This window comes from Lupinus angustifolius, chromosome LG15, assembly GCF_001865875.1.
Source record: "Lupinus angustifolius cultivar Tanjil chromosome LG15, LupAngTanjil_v1.0, whole genome shotgun sequence".
NCBI lineage: Eukaryota > Viridiplantae > Streptophyta > Magnoliopsida > Fabales > Fabaceae > Lupinus > Lupinus angustifolius.
The window spans coordinates 960,056-981,985 of record NC_032023.1 but is presented as its reverse complement, the minus strand read 5'-3'; the positions used below and the strand labels follow the sequence as shown (position 1 = coordinate 981,985).

General features: G+C 31.3%; 2 protein-coding genes across 6 annotated transcripts; one reads left to right on the top strand and one right to left on the bottom strand.

The window, feature by feature from the left end:
- LOC109328472 (60S ribosomal protein L7-4-like) lies at positions 5,782–10,855 on the top strand. Of its 2 annotated transcripts, none has more exons than XM_019561954.1 (6): positions 5,782–6,030; positions 6,161–6,258; positions 6,778–6,835; positions 7,768–7,847; positions 10,354–10,456; positions 10,550–10,855. In XM_019561954.1, exons 1-6 carry the CDS (start codon positions 5,848–5,850, stop codon positions 10,763–10,765), a joined length of 738 nt encoding a protein of 245 aa, XP_019417499.1. In that variant the 5' UTR covers positions 5,782–5,847; the 3' UTR covers positions 10,766–10,855. The 2 variants fall into 2 exon arrangements, with proteins under 2 accessions (XP_019417499.1, XP_019417498.1); XM_019561953.1 differs by lacking the exons at positions 5,782–6,030; positions 6,161–6,258; positions 6,778–6,835; positions 7,768–7,847 and adding exons at positions 8,210–8,456; positions 8,587–8,684; positions 9,204–9,261; positions 10,194–10,273.
- On the bottom strand, positions 11,905–18,225 carry LOC109328471 (pentatricopeptide repeat-containing protein At5g39710-like). Of its 4 annotated transcripts, none has more exons than XM_019561949.1 (7): positions 15,748–18,225; positions 14,858–14,901; positions 14,602–14,685; positions 14,522–14,523; positions 13,740–13,972; positions 13,450–13,629; positions 11,905–12,634 (listed from the first exon to the last, which is right to left on the bottom strand). In XM_019561949.1, exon 1 carries the CDS (start codon positions 18,014–18,016, stop codon positions 15,782–15,784), a length of 2,235 nt encoding a protein of 744 aa, XP_019417494.1. In that variant the 5' UTR covers positions 18,017–18,225; the 3' UTR covers positions 11,905–12,634; positions 13,450–13,629; positions 13,740–13,972; positions 14,522–14,523; positions 14,602–14,685; positions 14,858–14,901; positions 15,748–15,781. The 4 variants fall into 4 exon arrangements, with proteins under 4 accessions (XP_019417494.1, XP_019417496.1, XP_019417495.1 ...); XM_019561951.1 differs by having other exon boundaries at positions 13,450–13,582; XM_019561950.1 differs by having other exon boundaries at positions 14,602–14,680.

Genomic DNA, 21,930 nt, shown 5'->3' with positions numbered 1-21,930 from the left:
GAATATTAATTGATCTAAGTGTTCAAGATTAATGGTCGAAAAGAACATTTTTTGTCTAAATAATGGAGAAATATGTTGTAGGATGATAGTTATATATATATATATAGATTCTTAACTTGCAAGGAGAAATTAAGTAGATAATAAAGTTATAAACCTTTTTTGGCTTTTGAGCAATAGGATCAAGCAAAGAAAAGTAGGAGCAGAATATATTATTAGCTTATTTGAAAGGGAAAAAGTGGAAAGGAAAAGCAAAAATGTTCCGTAATTATTAGCTTATTTGTGAGTAGTATCTCATTAAAAATAGAATTTGAAGTTCACCTATAGCTAGAAGAAAAGGTAGAACCATAGAAGAAGAAAAGGTAGAAGAAAGTAATAGAATAGCTTTAAGTAAACACCAATGGTTAGTTTTACTATTTTCCTCTACATCTTTGTGTTTAAAGTGAATGTAAATTATATATCTTATTTTTGATGTCTGATTTATGTCACAATTCAATAAAATTGTGATATTTAATTAAAAAATTCATAAAATAGAAAATAATTTTTGATATTTCTTAATGAAATGTGATTGAATTAGAATATAGAGACATGAGTTTTTAGGATCTAATCTAAAGTCGGAACACGGAAATCTGACACATTGTAGAGCGATGTCAATTTATGTAATCGCCAAAAAATCCAATGTTTCAAAGTAAGATTATTATTTATTAGTTGCCAAAGATATCATTTAGTTATTTCAAAATGGGAGGATTTACTTACTTCAAGAATAAGTTTTTTAAATTTATTTTTCAACATAGTCATCAATTCTAGAAAAATGGTGTACCATTAAAACTTAACCGTCTTATTTGAAGAAAAAAACTTAAAAGAAGTGTATAATAACTTTAAAAATGATTTGTGGGAGTTGAGGTTTTTCCTATAAGATAAATATGAATGTGAGTATTAATAAAGTTATCTAACATGAATTTCATTGAAACTTGGGGTCTCTTTTGCTTTTAACTTTCTTGGGTTGGGCTGGTTCTATTGTGTTAGAGGATGAAGTAAGGTATAGAATTATACACAAGTTACCAATTAGGACATGAATGGAGCCTCTAAATAGAAAAGCAACGAAAACATATCCCAAATCATATCCTAGAGTATGTCTAAGTGTCATATACCAACGAAAATATGTTATATCAACTAAAAAATGGTATAATATATTAACAGTGTAAAGATTTGTACACAAGTCAGTGTAAATTTATACATAGGTAGTGCATCGTTCACTCTTCATTCAAAATACATTTTTAAATGAGTTTAAAATCTGTACAGTGTACGCTCACAGTGTAAAGTTTTTTGCACTGTCAGCGTATCATATTTGTATTACTTTTGTTTGAGAATCAATTGGGGCTAATAAATTAATTGTGGATGATTTGTTGTATTACACTATCGTGTATACATATTAAATCTTTTTAAATAGTCAATTATGATTGAAAATAAATTGTTAATGATACAATTAATAATGTATAAAACTCACACAATGACAATATATACATATTTTTCTCTTAAAAAGATTAACATTTATCATTTTTATATTTTTAATTTATTATCATTGGTTTGAGATATTCTCTCTCAGAAATAAACTTTATTTTTATTAGGGTTAGGTGAATATTTGTTATTGATCTTGTTGGTAAACATTGATATCACTGGTTGATATCATCTCTATATATGTAATAACATTGAATGTAGTACTAGTGTATTAACAAGAGTTATATCATATTTATGCTATATGTATAGTTCTGTCACAAATAAAGTTTATTTTTATATAACAAATATAGTTGAGAAGATTATAAAAGGAAATGCTTAAGGATTAGAGTGCATTTATAGAAGTTTAAACTCATATGTTAGTTGAATCTTTTTCTAATTTTTTTTCTTAGGCATGATTTAAGTTTATTATAACCTAATTAATAGGTCACATCTATAACACTATTATGTATTTGAAGAATTTTTGGGGATGTTCATCTACTCCAAATTCCATCATGAGTTATTATGGGAATTGGACTAGTACGGTGAGTAGATTAGTCTGATCATTTTTTATTAGTGATGAAAATTTTATTAATCAAAACGTAAAGAAATTAGGAGAATAATTGGTATTTATATCCACAAATCTCTATAATTAACAAAGTGAAAGACAATTTGAAGGGTATTTCACTCAATCAACAAAAAGATAAGAAAACAAGGGAAACCAAGTGTTTCGAAGATTCCAAGAATTCAGAAAAATAAGTTTCATCACATTATTTAGGTGAAACCTCTATCTATTAAAAATGACTTTGTTCCTGATGTGCCAAATGGTCCAAATAGTGACAAAGCAAAGAGATACTCACTAATGTTGTTTCTTGTTATCCAACTTTATGACATTTTAATGGAATGCAAATAAAGTATTGACATCATTAAGGATAATAGAGATTAACCCAAAGTAAGAATAAAGCTTTTGTTAAACAACATATGACATAGAACAGGAAAAAAACAAGTGACTAGAGGTTTCCTCAAACTCACCATAAAGATAACAAAGAATGTTGTCTTTGAGCATTTAAACCACCTTTATGAGCAATATTCACTTTAGATGGAACCCCATCCAAAATAATCTTCCAAACTAAGTACTTCATCTTTGTTGGAACGTTACAATACCAAAGCTTTTTTTGAAAAAGCAAGAGCACAACAAGCTTCCACCTTTTGTAGAGTTTGTAAGTATTCCTAACGGTGTATTGTCCACTTTTATCATGATTCCAAATCCAATAATCAACAATATGGTGTTTAGGCAAAGAACCGTTGATGTGTCTTAGGAGCTCACCAAGGTCCTCTTCCTCCCAAGCGAATAAGTTTCTTCTCCATCTCAGACTCCAAGTCCACGCAACATTCCTCCAAGCACCCAAGGACTCAATCAATGCATCTTTATCCAACGTCACCTAAAATAATCTAGCAAATGAACTTTTGAGGATATCTCTCTCCACTCATAAATCAGTCCAAAATTTAACAGAAGAACCACTATCCAAAGACCTACAAATACCATCATTTACTCACCCACAACCTATTCTCTCCCTGGGCTGACTAAGACTACCTAATTCTCTCCACCAAGAAGAACCCCTCCTAAAACACTCTAAGCACTCTCCCTCCACACCTCAAAAACCCATCCCCATACCTCGATTTTAAGACTTTCACTAGCAAAGAATCTCCCTCACGTAACAATCTCAATCTCCATTTTCCTAGCATATCTTGTTTATTTTGCTCCAAAAATGAAGAGATAACTCTAATATAATCATACATAATTACTAATTATACATTTATATATAATTACATATTTATACATAATTATTAATTATAAGATACCAATAACGCACTTTAACTGATTAAATGATTAAACCTAATAGGATATGACCTCGTATGTTCAGCTCATATTTGATAATATTGATTATGATCTCAATTTCAAACTCCTCTTCATTTTATTGTAATTATCTTTTGGATCCTGTGCCTATAAATAGGGCATCACAGGTTGTACAAGACAATTATATTATGATGATTACTGCATAATGCGAGTGCTCAAATCATTTTACATTAGAATCCAACAAACACTTTTATTACTAATTATTATTTATATATTGTACTATTAAGGTTTTATGTTTAAAAAAAAACCAATTAACAAACAGAGAAATAATTTAATTGGAACCATTTAAAAATATACAAAAATGACATTGTTTTCCTAAAATGTTTAACCAAGACCAAAACCTAACTTTTATCAAATCCAACATATTAGAACTAATGTCAAAGCATAATCCTTAAAATCCATATAGACTAAACCACTACATTTCAAAGCATAATTCTTAAACGCTTCTTTCTTTCTTCAATCTCACAAATAATAACTTATGAAGTATAAAATGATCCACAATAGGTGTTCCACTTGTTGTAGTTCAACCAAGCCGAGGGGAGTCATAAGGTGGTCTGATGGTGAATAGAGTGGTCGTAAGGAATGGATTGCAGAAGGTTATGGGTTCGAGTCCCACCATCAACAAAAAAGGGACTTATACTTATAAAGTGATTAGACGGTAGGGTGTAGGAGGTTGAGGGTGGAGTCTCACCCACAACCTGTCCAAGACATCAAGAAAAAACATAGACCTTGAAATAGACATGGATAAAGAATTAGAGACAACCAATAAAGATGTTGCATTGAGTGGAACAAGCTAAGGAATGTGAAGTCTATCTAATATAAAAGAATAGATTATAGAACCCTTTTGTAAGACACATGTTACAAGAGCTTTGGGTTTGGGGTTTGTATAAATGGATTGTTATTGTCTTTTTGGGTTAGTTTGTTTTGGTTTAGTAATGGGAACCACTTGGGATTAGGTTGCATCATTTAAGAGATGATTCACAAACCTCAATGATTAAACAATAAGAACCAAAACAATGTTTCTAATATTTAAGGAGGGTAAGGAAAATGAGACTAATACCAAAAGTTCAAATATTTAATGTTTAGAGTGAGTTAGAAGAAGTCATATTTTTTTAATTATTTATATGGTTTTTATTTCATAGTTTTTTAATTTTGATATCCAATCATGTCATGGATATCAAAATGAGAGATTCTTCTCTCCTCTTCTAGCACTCTTCTCATATTAGATTAAGGCTTTTAAGCTGAAAATGCTTCTTCCCCAGTGAATATGAACGAGAGACAAATGCTTGTTTTTATTCATATTTTTAATAACAAAAATGTGATTTCATAGTAAACAAAAGGATAAAAGTGTTATTAAATGTTATCTTTTATGTGTTACTGTGTGGTATTTGTCTCTCAATTAATGAAGAGGATCCTTACTCATTGTATATATGTTGTCCCACTTTTTTGTATCATGCTGTGTGTCGGGAGAGATGATTGACCAAAAAATAGATTTAATAATTGAAATTTTAACTTAAATAATTTTTTCAACCAATTAGAGATGATGATACATGAAGTAGTACAAAAAGTGGATTACACATCTGCTGTCTCACACTTTGTGTCACTCCATGTGTCATGGACTTGTGATTGATTACAAAAAAAATATTTAAGTTAAAATTTAATTTTATTAAATATTTTTCTGACCAATCACAAGTTCATGATACATGAAATGACACAAAGTGTGAGACAATAGATGTGTACCCAAAAAGTGGAACAACAGATGTACTCCCCATTCCTCCCACAATGACACTCAATAGTTCACAGGAAAGAAGCTTTTAAATCACTTGTTTACAATATAAAAACGTGCCCACTCTCATGTTGTGATTGGGGAACTATAAGTCTATAACTATATATCTCTAGTACTTAATAAAGGGAAAACATAAAATAATCATTTCATTATGGTGTAATTCCCTATTTTGCCTTAATTATCTTCTTAATTTTACAAAAAAAAACCACATAACATTATCTTCTTATTTTATCTTTATTATCTTCTTATTTTAAAAGTGTATTTAAAAAGTTCAACATTACAACAATCAAATAAATTCAATTGCAAATTACAAATATTTAACCCAAAATATTATATTTGTCATTTATAACATATAAACTACACGTTACAAACGACAGAAAAACGGGTTGACAGACACGGCAGTGACCGTCAATATGCTAGTATATATAATAAAAGTTTACTCCTATATTTGAAGGTACATTTTTGTTTACCAAATATTAAGATATCTTTAAAAAAACATTTACAAAAGAAAAACAATATGGGCCGAACCTAAGACAGAACAAAAACAAGCCCAATTAATGAAAGGCCATAAAACAGAACATAGTCACTCTTTCATAAAACCCTAAATTGAGTGAATTTCTCTCTCTCTCTCTCTCTCTCTCTCTCTCTGAAAATGGGTGAAGAGGAAGTGAAAAGTAGTGTAGTTCCTGAATCTGTTTTGAAAAAGCAGAAAAGAAATGAAGAATTGGCATTAACTAAAACGCAGGAACTTGAAGCTGCGAAGAAAAAGAGGGTTCTTTCACGCAAATTGATTTTCAACAGAGCCAAACTCTACGCTAAAGAATATGAAAACCAGGTATCAAAATTATTCAATCTTCATTCCAAAAATCATTCATTTTTGCATTGCATTGAAGTAGTAGTGATAAGTTTTTATTGAATATTGAATATTAATCATTTTTGTTTATATTTGAAATTTGTGTTTTTAGGATAAGGAACTGATTAGGTTGAAGCGTGAAGCCAAGCTTAGGGGTGGGTTTTATGTTGATCCTGAAGCTAAGCTCTTGTTCATTATCAGGATTCGTGGGTAATTTTTCATATATTGTACTTGCCTTGCTTTTAAAAATTGATTCTACTTAAGTGATTTTGTCATAACTAGTTTTTTTAGAACATGAACAATATTGTTTCTAAAAAAAGGTTTATTTTAGATTATTTTGCTGATTCTGCATTTTTTGTTAAATCCAAACCAGTAAATAGATATGCAAATGTCATAAGTGTTTTTTCTAATCAAAATAACCATTTTTTGGGGTGAGAAAGGCGTCAACATGGGGCCTTTGGCTTAGGGAAAGTAGATATGCAAATGTAATAGGAAAACTCCTTTCGAACACACGAAACATGACAGCCATATAGCCACCGCTTACACCATCGATTGATGTTAGTTTGACTGATCATTGATATTATGTCATATTTCAAGCTGGGGTAGACATACCCTTATTAGAATATCAGCTCGGGTATACTGCTATTCGTATATCAATTTTAGCTGTACAAACAAAAATAATGAAGTTAATTATGATATTGCTTATTCATGGAATTTCTTTGATGCCAGTATCAATGCTATGGACCCAAAGTCAAGGAAGATTTTGCAACTTCTGCGTTTGAGACGGGTAATGTTCAAATAAAATTTTAGATTTGTTTTTTGTTGGTCATTCAATGATTTTTTGTATCAGAGAATTCAAATTTTCTATGTAATGTGCTGCATTTAATTTCTGTGGAATGAAATTAAATTGAAGGAATTTGTAGAAGCTTCTTCTAAATTGACTAAGTTGCTTAAAAGAGAGTCACTGATAATATTTTCTGAATGAGTTTTTGTTGATTCAAACTTCAAAGTGTGTCTTGAAATGATTAATTATGCCGAAGAACATATTAATTTTGGATAAAAGTATGTTGTGATGAACCGATATGTTTGTGTAAAAGTGGTTGAAACTTGAAAGTGATAAAAAAGATATGTGAAAACTTTTTTCCTTATCAGCAGTTTAATTAGGTTCCATACATAAAGTACATTTGGAATTAGGAACAGGATAGGTTTATGATTCATTTCTGTTGAAAGATTATTGTCATCAGAACTCATTTTACTGGTCTGAGAACAGTTTCTTTTCATGGAATTGTCATTGATCCCATGTTTCATCCGCTTAGTTGAAAAACTTTGCCATGAAGACTGATTATTAAAAAAATTGATTATTGGTTGAGTCCTTCATAAACATGGGCTGCCTTTTCCTGGTTTTCTTGTATTTATCGAGAACTGAGAAGTACATTCTGTATCGTGCCATTGTCTCAAGGTCACATGATTGTTATGGTAGTTGGTCCGATTATTACAACATAAAACTCAATAAGTTTCAGACCAAAATATTTCATTCTGTTCATATAATGAGCTTAATCTATCTGTAAACATATTATTGCATTTCTATTTTTCCTCACCTTACTGTCTTCATTTTCCCATATCTGTATGCTCTTAATGTTTGGCATCTTGTCTTTATACTGTTTGTGTATGTGATATTAACTATATAGCCTTCTGATCATGTTTCTTTTCTGGTGGCAGATCTTCGGTGGTGTCTTTCTCAAAGTTAACAAAGCAACTGTGAACATGCTCCGCAGGGTTGAGCCATATGTTACCTATGGGTATGCAAATAAAAAAATCGGTTAATATACAGTGTCAGATTACGTTCAACATTACAACAATCAAATAAATTCAATTGCAAATTACAAATATTTAACCCAAAATATTATATTTGTCATTTATAACATATAAACTACACGTTACAAACGACAGAAAAACGGGTTGACAGACACGGCAGTGACCGTCAATATGCTAGTATATATAATAAAAGTTTACTCCTATATTTGAAGGTACATTTTTGTTTACCAAATATTAAGATATCTTTAAAAAAACATTTACAAAAGAAAAACAATATGGGCCGAACCTAAGACAGAACAAAAACAAGCCCAATTAATGAAAGGCCATAAAACAGAACATAGTCACTCTTTCATAAAACCCTAAATTGAGTGAATTTCTCTCTCTCTCTCTCTCTCTCTCTCTCTCTGAAAATGGGTGAAGAGGAAGTGAAAAGTAGTGTAGTTCCTGAATCTGTTTTGAAAAAGCAGAAAAGAAATGAAGAATTGGCATTAACTAAAACGCAGGAACTTGAAGCTGCGAAGAAAAAGAGGGTTCTTTCACGCAAATTGATTTTCAACAGAGCCAAACTCTACGCTAAAGAATATGAAAACCAGGTATCAAAATTATTCAATCTTCATTCCAAAAATCATTCATTTTTGCATTGCATTGAAGTAGTAGTGATAAGTTTTTATTGAATATTGAATATTAATCATTTTTGTTTATATTTGAAATTTGTGTTTTTAGGATAAGGAACTGATTAGGTTGAAGCGTGAAGCCAAGCTTAGGGGTGGGTTTTATGTTGATCCTGAAGCTAAGCTCTTGTTCATTATCAGGATTCGTGGGTAATTTTTCATATATTGTACTTGCCTTGCTTTTAAAAATTGATTCTACTTAAGTGATTTTGTCATAACTAGTTTTTTTAGAACATGAACAATATTGTTTCTAAAAAAAGGTTTATTTTAGATTATTTTGCTGATTCTGCATTTTTTGTTAAATCCAAACCAGTAAATAGATATGCAAATGTCATAAGTGTTTTTTCTAATCAAAATAACCATTTTTTGGGGTGAGAAAGGCGTCAACATGGGGCCTTTGGCTTAGGGAAAGTAGATATGCAAATGTAATAGGAAAACTCCTTTCGAACACACGAAACATGACAGCCATATAGCCACCGCTTACACCATCGATTGATGTTAGTTTGACTGATCATTGATATTATGTCATATTTCAAGCTGGGGTAGACATACCCTTATTAGAATATCAGCTCGGGTATACTGCTATTCGTATATCAATTTTAGCTGTACAAACAAAAATAATGAAGTTAATTATGATATTGCTTATTCATGGAATTTCTTTGATGCCAGTATCAATGCTATGGACCCAAAGTCAAGGAAGATTTTGCAACTTCTGCGTTTGAGACGGGTAATGTTCAAATAAAATTTTAGATTTGTTTTTTGTTGGTCATTCAATGATTTTTTGTATCAGAGAATTCAAATTTTCTATGTAATGTGCTGCATTTAATTTCTGTGGAATGAAATTAAATTGAAGGAATTTGTAGAAGCTTCTTCTAAATTGACTAAGTTGCTTAAAAGAGAGTCACTGATAATATTTTCTGAATGAGTTTTTGTTGATTCAAACTTCAAAGTGTGTCTTGAAATGATTAATTATGCCGAAGAACATATTAATTTTGGATAAAAGTATGTTGTGATGAACCGATATGTTTGTGTAAAAGTGGTTGAAACTTGAAAGTGATAAAAAAGATATGTGAAAACTTTTTTCCTTATCAGCAGTTTAATTAGGTTCCATACATAAAGTACATTTGGAATTAGGAACAGGATAGGTTTATGATTCATTTCTGTTGAAAGATTATTGTCATCAGAACTCATTTTACTGGTCTGAGAACAGTTTCTTTTCATGGAATTGTCATTGATCCCATGTTTCATCCGCTTAGTTGAAAAACTTTGCCATGAAGACTGATTATTAAAAAAATTGATTATTGGTTGAGTCCTTCATAAACATGGGCTGCCTTTTCCTGGTTTTCTTGTATTTATCGAGAACTGAGAAGTACATTCTGTATCGTGCCATTGTCTCAAGGTCACATGATTGTTATGGTAGTTGGTCCGATTATTACAACATAAAACTCAATAAGTTTCAGACCAAAATATTTCATTCTGTTCATATAATGAGCTTAATCTATCTGTAAACATATTATTGCATTTCTATTTTTCCTCACCTTACTGTCTTCATTTTCCCATATCTGTATGCTCTTAATGTTTGGCATCTTGTCTTTATACTGTTTGTGTATGTGATATTAACTATATAGCCTTCTGATCATGTTTCTTTTCTGGTGGCAGATCTTCGGTGGTGTCTTTCTCAAAGTTAACAAAGCAACTGTGAACATGCTCCGCAGGGTTGAGCCATATGTTACCTATGGGTATGCAAATAAAAAAATCGGTTAATATACAGTGTCAGATTACCTTGATTGAGTTCTTAATATATGCAAATTGACTTCAGGTACCCAAATTTGAAGAGTGTCAGAGAATTGATCTACAAGAGGGGCTATGGAAAAGTTAACAAACAGAGAATCGCTTTGACCGACAACTCTGTTATCGAACAGGTATATCTGGTTATGTAGTTATTATTAATGTTCTTATTGCATGCTTGTTTGTTAACTCAATTTTTTGACATTAACATAAATATTTAAATGCAGACTTTGGGTAAGTATGGGATTGTTTGCATTGAAGATCTGATACATGAGATTTTGAGTGTTGGACCTCACTTCAAGGAGGTCAACAATTTTCTGTGGCCTTTCAAGCTGAAAGCTCCATTGGGTGGTTTGAAGAAGAAAAGGAATCATTATGTTGAAGGCGGCGACGCCGGCAACAGGGAAGTTTACATAAATGAGCTTATTAGAAGGATGAATTAGTTTTTGTTGTGCACCTAGTATAAAATTATTGAGGCTGAGATATTACTCTCTTTTATTCCAGAGTTGTTTTGGAAGTTTTTTTTATCTTGCATTTTTTATGATGATGGAGCTAATGGTGATACTTTTATAGTAAGCTTTACTTATCGCTTAAATCAAAGCTTAGTCCATGGACATTGAACTTACCTGTGAAAATATGGTGGGTAATGAGCTAAAAATCTAGCTTAATTAAAAAAGTATTTATTAACAGTTGTGTCAAGAATGGTGGGTAATTAATTAAAACAATAATTTTTTATTTGGAAACTTCCACTCATGATAAATATTTATAGAGATCACTGATTAGGAGACCCATGCATTCATACGGATGATAATCTACTTTGTATGAATGTATATAAACAAAGAATAAATTGTTAATTTAAAAGTTATTGATGATTACTTTGATAGCTAAAATATAGATGTTGATCACTGACATTAAATTTGTTGTTGAATTCTTGATCTTGTATAATTTATTCCTTTCTATTGTAAAGCACACTTTCTTTTATTTCAGGCAATTGCAGCACAAAATTTCTCATTATTAAAGTCCATACCTGATCCCATAAATAATTATGATTATTAGAGTAATAAAATAGGAGTAAAGTTTCTGTATAAGAATATGCATATGTGCAAATTTATTAAGGCTCAATTGATCCATACTTTGTTTGTATTCCAATTTTTTTACTCTTTAAACCCAAAGACACTAATTAACATTGTTTAGTTTCATATGTGGAAGAGTTGTTATTGGTCAACTAAAATAAAATCTATTAGATTTTATGTTCAAATATTTTTTGGTTATTAATCATAAAGGAGAGTGGTGGTAATCCTTTATATTAAATATTAATCCACTATTTAGTGATGGGGAAGGAAGCACAAGGGGATATGATCCATAATCAGAACAATTAGTAAAATGGAACACCATAGGTAGGGATGGCAAAAAAAACCCGTACCCGTGGGTAAAACCCGTACGGGCACGAGTACGGGTCACAAACGGGTACCCATACGGGTACGGGCAAGTATGGGTATTACTCTTCTATTCTGAAACGGATAGTGGGTAGCTACTACCCGTGCCCGTTGCCATCCCTAACCATATGATGTATTTATTTTTTTTCTGTGATGTATTTTTTTAGTCTAAATATAAAGAATAAAGTGACAAATACAGACAAAATATTAACAGTGTCAAATACCATGTTGAAAAATTTATGTTCAATTAACATAACTTCAATAATTATATCAGATTTCAACCTATAATCCAATACTAATCCAAGTTTCTCCATATATCTACTACTAATTGGCAAAATTCTGGATATCTAACCCATTTGACAGTGCCATCCAAGTACATTCTCCAAACATGGTATAATTGATTTGTATAATACTAATAATACACAACTTCTTCAAATATTGTGCTTCAACTATATACATAGAATACATCTCTGAACATATTTCATTCCACAAAAAATAGTTTGGATGAGATATGCAATTAGTCTTTCATAAAGTCATTGGAAGTGGCCATTTGTAAAGTCACTGGATCTTTTTCTCTACTTGTTAATGCTGGCCAAAAACACTAAGTTAAGGAATCTGCAAGCTTATAGTTAAAGCATTTCCGAGTTTGTACCATCAATGTATTGTTCGTCGAGCTGCTCTATGCTTTGTCATTGCATGCATCGATTTGGAGACTTGCTCTATTGTTCTCTCCCAATGATCGATGCAGAGTTAATAACACATTCATCTCAGTTGGCAGACTCCTTAGTCTGGTATTTTTAGCCATCAATGGCAACTAGAGAAAGAGATCGAATGAAGTTATGAATGGCAACTTCCACATCCTGCCAAAATGCTGTTCTTGCAAAAGAAGAAGATCCAAAACATATAAAATGCAGTTAATCCTGCCGCGGAACAAGCTATTATTGCGAAAATTGGTGAATACAACCAACTATCATTAAGAAAAATTGAATACTGTAAGTAGTAAAGGTGGAGTACAATGGCATCAGAATCAACAAATGTCTTGTAAGGCAGCTAATATCATATCTGCCTTAGACTGCCTTTCCCCAAAATCCAAACTTCACCTGTCATGGTGCCAAAGAGTAGTCAAGTAACAGCAGAATTCAGAAGAAAAAATAGTAATCGGAATCTAAACTTGATTTTCGCATCCACCATGGAAAAAGTACCGATTTTTATGTTTAGAAATGCTAAATTTTTTTTCAATGTAAAAAAAAATGAAGATTCAAACTGAGTTGAGAAATCAATTATACAAAACTCACTTTTCATATTATTAGCATCTAGCTTCAAGATAAAACACACATTGTTATCTATGATCTTAATTTCGCCTATTCACGAGGGTGCAAAGTAAATTTCATCAAATAAGTGGAAACACTACACATGAACAGGTCAACTAAGGGTGCACTGAAAATGGAAGCATTGAAGGGAGAATAATATAAAATTGATAGTATCTAAACATCAAGACCTGTATTTTTGGATACTTTGCCAATTCCCCCACCTCCTCATTTCATTCATAATAAGCACACATGGCATCTCTTTAAAGAGATAAAATGATCAAATATAATGCTACTGAGAAAAAGAAGTAAAATATATATGGCCCATAAAATAGCATTTCTTTTCATAGAATGAAGAAAGTGAAGTTTGTTGCAGAATCTAACCAGGAAAGTAGTTCCGGTAGCCCAGGAAAATGAAATTTAATTGGCCAAATGGCATCTTCAAGTAGTGAATGGAAATCTTCAAATTTCTGTGCTGTACCGATCACCCTTCCTCTTTTGTCGTCACATATGAAGCCTTCATAATATCAATTTCAAGAGAAAAAAAGCCAAATCAATTGGTCTCTAACCATTGAAATAGGAGCCATATTACACAAATGAACAGGTTTTTCATAGTTCAGAGCAGAAATACATTTATGTGCCCTTTATATTGTAGAGGTAAAATGATAACATACCAATTATTATGGTGCCAAGGCCATGGCCAAGCAAGCTGAAGATGAGACCTCCCAAGTTGAAAGTCTGAGAGATGAAACTTGCTTCCAAAAAATGCAAAGCATGATTGTTACTTGAATACACATCTTGAAATGCCGATCACAATTCTTCAGGAATAACTTATTGACATCAAGGCGCACTTCTCCTGAGGCACCAGGCTAAGAGCCCAAATGCAGATAATGGTTGTCAATCCTACCTGCAGAATGTTCCGCAATAGCTTCATAAATACTTTATGGTGAATATTGTACCATAACCAAAGTATTAATATTTATCAGAAATCATGTTCTAAAGTTGCTCAGAAATGTGGAAGCTTAGGTTGCTTCACAAAGAAAATGCAAACTTTGGTGCTCTTTCAAGCAAGTTTGAATAGTCAAAATGGTTTCTTATATCAATCAACCAATGTAAACCAAAAAGGCATTGGTCTAGTGGTGTAAGACCCTGCTAGATCCGTAGCATGACCAAAAGGTCAAATGTTCGATTTATGGGAGCGAGACATGTTGGGAGAGGCAACCACACATCCCAAAAGAGATTAATTTCTTACCTATAGGGTGAGGGATACCCTTGGTAGTACCAAAAGAAAATCATCCAATGTAAATTGCCTCTTCATAGTAAGTACAAAAGACACACCAAAAAGAAAAATGAAATCAAGGGCTAGCTTCGCCCCAATAATAATGCAAGAGCAAGAGCTTCATAAACAAAAAGACATACAACATAGTCATTTCAAGCTTTACCCGTCACCCTTAACTTCTTTAATGTTTCATATCCCTAATTAATAATTATGCAGTTTTTGACTTTAGATGTTTATAAATATGAACAGAGAACTACCTCCATTTTTGCAATGATTACAACTTCTGGACTTTCTGCCTGATGATTCATGACTTTCCTAAAAAGTCAATCCATCTTGCTATCCTAATTTAAAAATAATGTGAGCTACATCACAATATGACAATGAATATACAGATAAGAATTAAATAGGGAATAGGATACCAAATTAATCTATTTAAATAAATAAAAAATTACAGCATAGTACTGTCACAGTATTGGAAGTGCCACAGGGGCATGAGCATCGCATTTAACTTACCAAGTTTGACTCTCTTAACCACCCAATATGTCTTCCTTGGATCACTGCATTAGAAATTAAACATTCAACCTTATTTTGTGATACACAAGGCTATCAAGGATGAGGAAGATGATAACAATTATAATAATAAGTTAATAAACTAACTTCTATCAACACTTTCGGTACTGTAATATCATTACTAAAACAACAATATTCTATTTCATTATAACCAGCATATGTAGATCATGTCAACTCGACGATATAAAGTTGGTTCACTTAGAATTGGAAAATGTAAAGATAATTGGCAATTCATCAATTAAAGCAAGCAAGGCAACCAGTGATGGACACTATAAGTTTGCTTAGTGGGGAATTTTTTTACACTAATATACAAAAAAAAAAAAAGAATTCTTAATGAGTCATACATGTAAAAATATACGATCTCTTGAAATTTACATTCAATAAAGTTTAGGATGATGACTAGGAGTGCAAGTGAACATTTAAACTAGTAGTACCTAGTCTATTTTGGAAAATGTTATTCAAACTAGCATAAACAAAAATCTAATGGTATAGATAGATATGTAAACTCTCATGCTTACTAAATATTTCATATGTAGCATTATTCGTCTCATTTTATTGACTTAAAATGATAGTTCCAATACTTGTCACAAATAATTAGCTACTGGGGACACTTGTATACAAACTAGTGGGATGATAATATATAACTACTTCATAATTACTGGGGGAAATTAACCACACAATAAGTGGATATCATCGAGTGAAACAGCTACCGAGCAACAAAGATTTTATTATGATCAGACTGTTTCAAATGGAATATCAATTGGTAAACAAGGTTACTAAACTGGCATACAATAATAGATGTCGAATACACGAAGCTATGTCAGAATACATACCAGCTGGATATCATGGAAGCTTTGTTACAACCTCCTAACCTTCATGAATGATACCATCTTGCAAACCTAGAACCTCATGAGTTCTAGCATCTGGCAAAATACCCTTTGCCTTCATTTCATCATACAGTCTATGTGCCTGATCAACGCAAGCATGCTTATGGTACCAAGAAATGAGGACAGTGTAAGTTACAACATCAGGAGTAACTGCGTCTCTGTTCATTTGATCAAACAGAGAGGAAGCTAGATCTATCCGGTTTGACTTACAAAATCCATCGATCAAACATGTATAAGTAACTACATTTGGCAAATGCCCTTCCCTCGACATTTCTTCAAATAATGCCCAGGCCTTTTTCATTTCACCAGTTTTACAAAATGCTGATATTAAAGATGTATAACAAATCTGATCCGGACGCATATCCCTTTTCTTCATTTCCTTAAAAATACCATATGCTTCATGCACTTTGCAATTACTGCTAAATACGTTAATAAGAATTGTATATGTGATGTTGTTGAAAGTGATCCCTGCTTTTACCATTCTTGTGAATAACCTCACAGCCTTTTTTAAACTTAACTGTTTGGCAAAGCCAGATATAAGAGTGCTATAATTAACAACACCAGGAAGAACATTCCCCTTAAACATTCGTGGCAGGAGTTCCAATGCTCTTTCTGGATAACTTTCTCTCGAAAGCCTGTAGATGATTGCATTATATGAATGTGTGTTAAGGTCAATTCCATGGCATCGGAATTCCTCCAACAGCGTCAAGGCTTCTTTCAGGTAACCTGCCCTGCAGTACCCATCAAGAATAAAATTGCAAGTGATAGTATCTGGCTGGATACCATTTTGTAGCATGATATTGAAAACTTCCAAGGCCTTATCGTATAGTCCCAGTTTGTGGAATCCCCTAATTAGACTGTGGCAACTAAACGCAGTAGGTAGCAAATTATTGCTGATCATTTCGTCCAAAAATTTAATGGCTGAATCCATATCACCTTTCATGCAAAATCCATGGATTAAAGTTTCATAAATAGCCTGATCATATTTGAAACCAGAAGCACCAATACTACGAAAAATATCCACTGCGCTTTGCATCAGCTTACTCTTGCCTAGACCGTGGATGAGGGAGGTATAGGTAACAATGGATGGTTTTATCTGGTGGAGTTCCATTTCACTCATCAAACAAAGACTTCTCTCTACATCCCCTTTCTCGCAAAATGCATTCATTAAAATGCTATAGCTATAAACATCAGGCAATACTCCAAAGCTCTTCATTTCTTCCATAACTTCCAAAGCTTCATCAACTGCACCTCTTTGACAAAATCCATAAATTAAAGAATTAAAACAATGGTTATTGAGAGGCTGGTTTTTATAGCACAAATTACGAACTAAATTCAGAGCAAGGTCAACAGAACCAACTTTACAAAGCCCATGAATATAAGCACTAAAAGTAACAACAGTTGGGTTTAGCCCACTAGTATATATTTTCCCTAAAATCTCATTAGCCCTTGTAATATCTGTATCCTTCCGAAGATCTCCTCCACAATAAAAGTCCATCATAATAGTATATGTGTAGATATTTGGTGATGGACCAGAGCTTTTCAACTCCTCAAAAAACCGTCTAACAAATTTCACTCTATTTGCTTCTACCAAGCATTTCAACAAGAAGTTGCAAGACCTCACATCAGGTTCAATCCCAACATGCTTAGCATTAAAAAACACATCAAGGGCATTCTCAAGCATGGAGTTAGATGCAAAGACTTTTATGAGCATATCAAACACAACAGCTGATCTTTCCACATGGCGGGGTGAATCTAACAAATCCGAAAACAACTCGAACGTGTCATATTTAGCCTCATTATAGTATCCAACAACATCTCTCAACAAAGCAAACACTTCCAAACGCATCCTCACTAAAGCAAACGTGTGAATGATGATTCTAAAACAATTGATTGAATGAGAAAGGCCATGACTCTCAACCCAACTCCCAAATCTTATTTCACTTGCAACCCTCCAATTTAATGACTTAAACACCCTAACTACTAAAGGAAATAACTCACGCCTCGTTCCCTCGAACATGGCACTTGTCCTATTTACCACAAAATTGGAACCAAGTTTTGGACTTTCATCAAACACATGGTAGTCAATCATTAATGCAGAAGAAGCAGAAGAACAAAGTCTAAAGAAGCATTGATTTTTGGAATTCAAATTGGTTTGGAGCAAACCCAGAAGACGTAAACATAATAACTTATTAAGAATAACATTGGCACCCATGAATTATAATGAAAACCAAATTGGCAGTGGCAACATGTGAAAAAAACGCACTAAAAAACAGAAGAATAAACTAATGGAGTTGTTGTAAGGTGGAAAAGGAAGGGGTTTGGTTTTTGTGAAGTTAAAGTGTATATATGTGTGTGTATATATATATATGTATCAATGTGTGTATGTGAGAGAGGCTTTTTTGGGCGCAGTTTGGGTTGAAGAACAAGTTGGGGAACTCGTTGCCTATGAAACTAAATGCAACAGGTCCAAAATCCTCCTCAAGAGTTTTGAAACATAAAACCCGACACTCATATCAAACTTCAAATAAGGTTTAAGAGAATAATGTATAACTTATCTCTTCTATCCAATAAAATTATGATATATGTGTTATTTTATTTATTTTTTAAAATATTTTTATTGAAAATGATGAAATATGACACATGTCATAATTTCACTGGCAGGAGGAGATAACTTATCTTTACTCCATTCCCTAGGTTTAATCAGTTTTAAGTACACAACATAATATTAGGGATGATTATATCTGTCATTAAACTAATGAGAGAGTATTGCTATAATACTTTAATGAAGTTATATATATATATATTATGCAAATATTATTGTTGGAAAAATAATATAAAAAAAACGATAACAATTTTTATTTATAATATTTGTTGAAACAAAAAAATTCAAAGCTTAGGTCTGACCTACTTAAAAGTATGGTATGACGTGTTAGTTTAAATGTCTGTTATACTATATTATCTTGAAATAGATCATCATATCTATATTTAAATAGGCTAATATTTTTAACTAGACTTTATAACCCTAAGAATTTAATTATATTTTTATATTAAAATTATATATATTGGCATTATTTATATTAAAATTATATAATATGAATATTATTACATAATATAGCTAAATAGGCAAACCTGTTAGGTTTAATAAACCTTTTGGATGGCTAAAGTTTGACTTGTTAAATTAAATAGGCTTTTCAAAAAGTCTGAGTCTGACCTGTTTACGAAAAAAACTTAGCTTGACCTAGCCTGTTATAGACTAAGTAATATACCCCTAATAAGCGACTTGACCTGTTTCTATCCCTACCTATAGTACCGAAACCATGATTAACGTATGAATGAAAGAAGAATGATAAATAAAAAAGTGTAAAAAAAACTCTTACATAAATCTTTTATCTCAATTTAATGGTTCTTCATGTCATTTAATCTTTACAAAGACAAAAGCACTAAACAATCACATTAAATATATTTATGTATAAAAATAATATGACAAACACACCAAGTTCTACAACAAAATAAAGATATTTTTTTCATATATAAACCTAGCACTTAAAGACTATTAACACTTCTAAAATTTGTCCTACTGCAATAAATCTGAAAACTAAAAAATATATGCAACTGTTTGGTTAGGAGAAGAATGATGATATAGCTCAAATATTTTTCTATTGGTGATAGAATCTTCATGATTAAAAACTGAATTTTGTTTATTGAATTTCTTTTAGCTTTGACCAATTTCTTTGCATTATTTTCGTTATAAAAGTCCTTGAAAGAGATATCATTTTATTCTACTTCAAAGGTATTCATGTGTTATGAATCATTGTACTATTAAACGGTAAATTGATAAAATATTATCTTAAATAAAATTTAGTTAACTTCATTTATTTTATTAATTATTATTTGAATTGTTATTATTTTATTGTTTATAACAACTTTTGCCTATGAAATAAATTATTTGGACTACATCATATATGAGTTTGACCAATTTTTACCATTCTAAATTCCAATATAATATCGAAGTGGCTTCATCCTCCGTGACCCGTTTGGACACTATTTTGTTGTTGAAATATCAAAAATTTGGAACTCCGATTAATCATATCCTTTTGTTTCATCACCTTATTTTTACTATTTAAAGTTAACTAAATCTTATATAATATAATATTTTATCAATTCAACTATATCAACAAAACTATAGATATTTCGAGAAATATATACGGTAAGATTGCTTAAGAGAACATATAATATACATGAAAAGCCTATAACACTGGTGGATCATGATTGATGAATGGGCTAATCCATGAAACAAAGGGGATTATTGTTGGGCTCATGTTTCAGAACAAGGTACATCAATATCCAAGTGTGTTTTGATATTTATTTTAGGTCCATGTTTTATTAGAGAAATTTAAATTAGGTTGTTCAACTAAAAGTGTTATGCAATTTAATTAAACCATTTAAAATTGTTAAAGCATTCATTTTTATGTTATTATGGCTAAAAAAGTGAGTGCAGCAAGCTGTAATTTTGAAGGTATATTATATCCCTTCTTCAAATTTATTAAAGCCATAATGATTTTAAACACTCTTAGAATTCATATTTAATATTTTTTCTTTGTGTTTTGAATATTCATTAAATTAGAAAATACTACTTCAAATTTTCATTTCAAATACCAACGAGTGTGATTCAAGTGATACATGTTTGATTCACCTTAAACAAGAACCTGAGTTCGAGTCTTGTAGATGAAAAAATATCCATTGAGAAAGTTAGCCCCACGTATCTGTAGATTTTCATAGGAAAAACTTTTTTCACCTTATCTAGGTTTTAACTTAAGTGTACTTGACACTCTTTCTATTTCAAAAGTTATAAGGAAGAACATTTTAATTTTAACCGTCTTCTCTTTAAGAAAAGTCAATGCGATGATAAAAATAATAATAAATTTTAATGGAAGTGAGTGTATCTTAGAAACAAAATAGATGAAAAATATAATTAAGTTGTCTGAAAGAAAAACAATGTAATTTTATGTATTTATATATTTTTACATACAAGTAAAAATGGAAACATTATATATTAATAGTTTTTAACATGTATTTTTTTTTAGTTTGGATGTATCTTCTATCCCTCAACTTTTGCTTATATATCTAGGTTTGCTCCTTAAACATTTTTCATTTTGTTTTAGTCATCAAACTTTTTTGCAACCTTAGTTGCTCTAATAAGTAGCTAGTAATCTTGCTTGCCATTAGCTAGGAAGGCTTCTTTTACAGATATATATCTGTTGTCTCATTCTTTTGTGTCACTTTGTATACTAGGAGATATGATTGGTCGGAAAAATATTTAATAATTACAATTTTAACGTAAATAGTTTTTTTAACCAATTAGAAATGATAGTATATAGAGTGATACAAAAAGTAGGAGAACAAATATGCTCCCTTCTTTTACTAGTGTTTGGATGAAAAACTTAGTAAAGTTTAGCATTATTGCATAATTGAGTGACAAACTCCCCACATGAAAAAAAATTGAGTGAGAAAAAAATACAATATAATTAACATTTTTTCTCTTAATGTTCCTCACATACAAGTAAATATTTTCTCTTATCTCTATTGAGAAGTACTATCTATTTTCAGCTTAGAATGTAAATTATGAATCACAATCAAATAGAAGGGCACTACCATTTTCATTTTATTTAAACATGATTCTACTTTGATGGTCACTTTCTTGCAAATCTAACTTCCACTATGCTTAAATATAAAATTATGTGCTTGGGTGGAGTTTTTCCAAAAAAGGTGTATCTCTTATTAGGGTTTCATCATGACAAACTCCATTTTAGTGTCTTTTTATGATGCTGGGGTACCTTCATTCTAAGGGGTCCCTCACTTTCTGATTGAATTAGTGCTCTAAAAGATTTATCAATGGCCTTTACTTGGAAATAAAATTAAAGTTAGCAATGATAGAGTTGTTGTACCCAATCATCATTGTTGATAATGCAATTAATTAATTAAAAGCTTTTAAAAAGAATATATAAGTTAAATAACCTAAAAATATATTAGAGCAATAAGGTTGAGATCATTATGATTATAGTGTTGGCATGCTTTATTTTAAGTGTTTAGAATGAAAAAAGTGATGAATATATGTTGTTGATAAAT

Coding starts and splice junctions, on each gene's coding strand:
- LOC109328472 (XM_019561954.1), top strand. CDS start 5,848: ATGGGTGAAGAGGAAGTGAAAAGTAGTGTAGTTCCTGAATCTGTTTTG. Junction 6,259..6,777: donor TTCATTATCAGGATTCGTGG/GTAATTTTTCAT, acceptor CTTTGATGCCAG/TATCAATGCTATGGACCCAA. Junction 7,848..10,353: donor GAGCCATATGTTACCTATGG/GTATGCAAATAA, acceptor AATTGACTTCAG/GTACCCAAATTTGAAGAGTG.
- LOC109328471 (XM_019561952.1), bottom strand. CDS start 18,016: ATGGGTGCCAATGTTATTCTTAATAAGTTATTATGTTTACGTCTTCTG.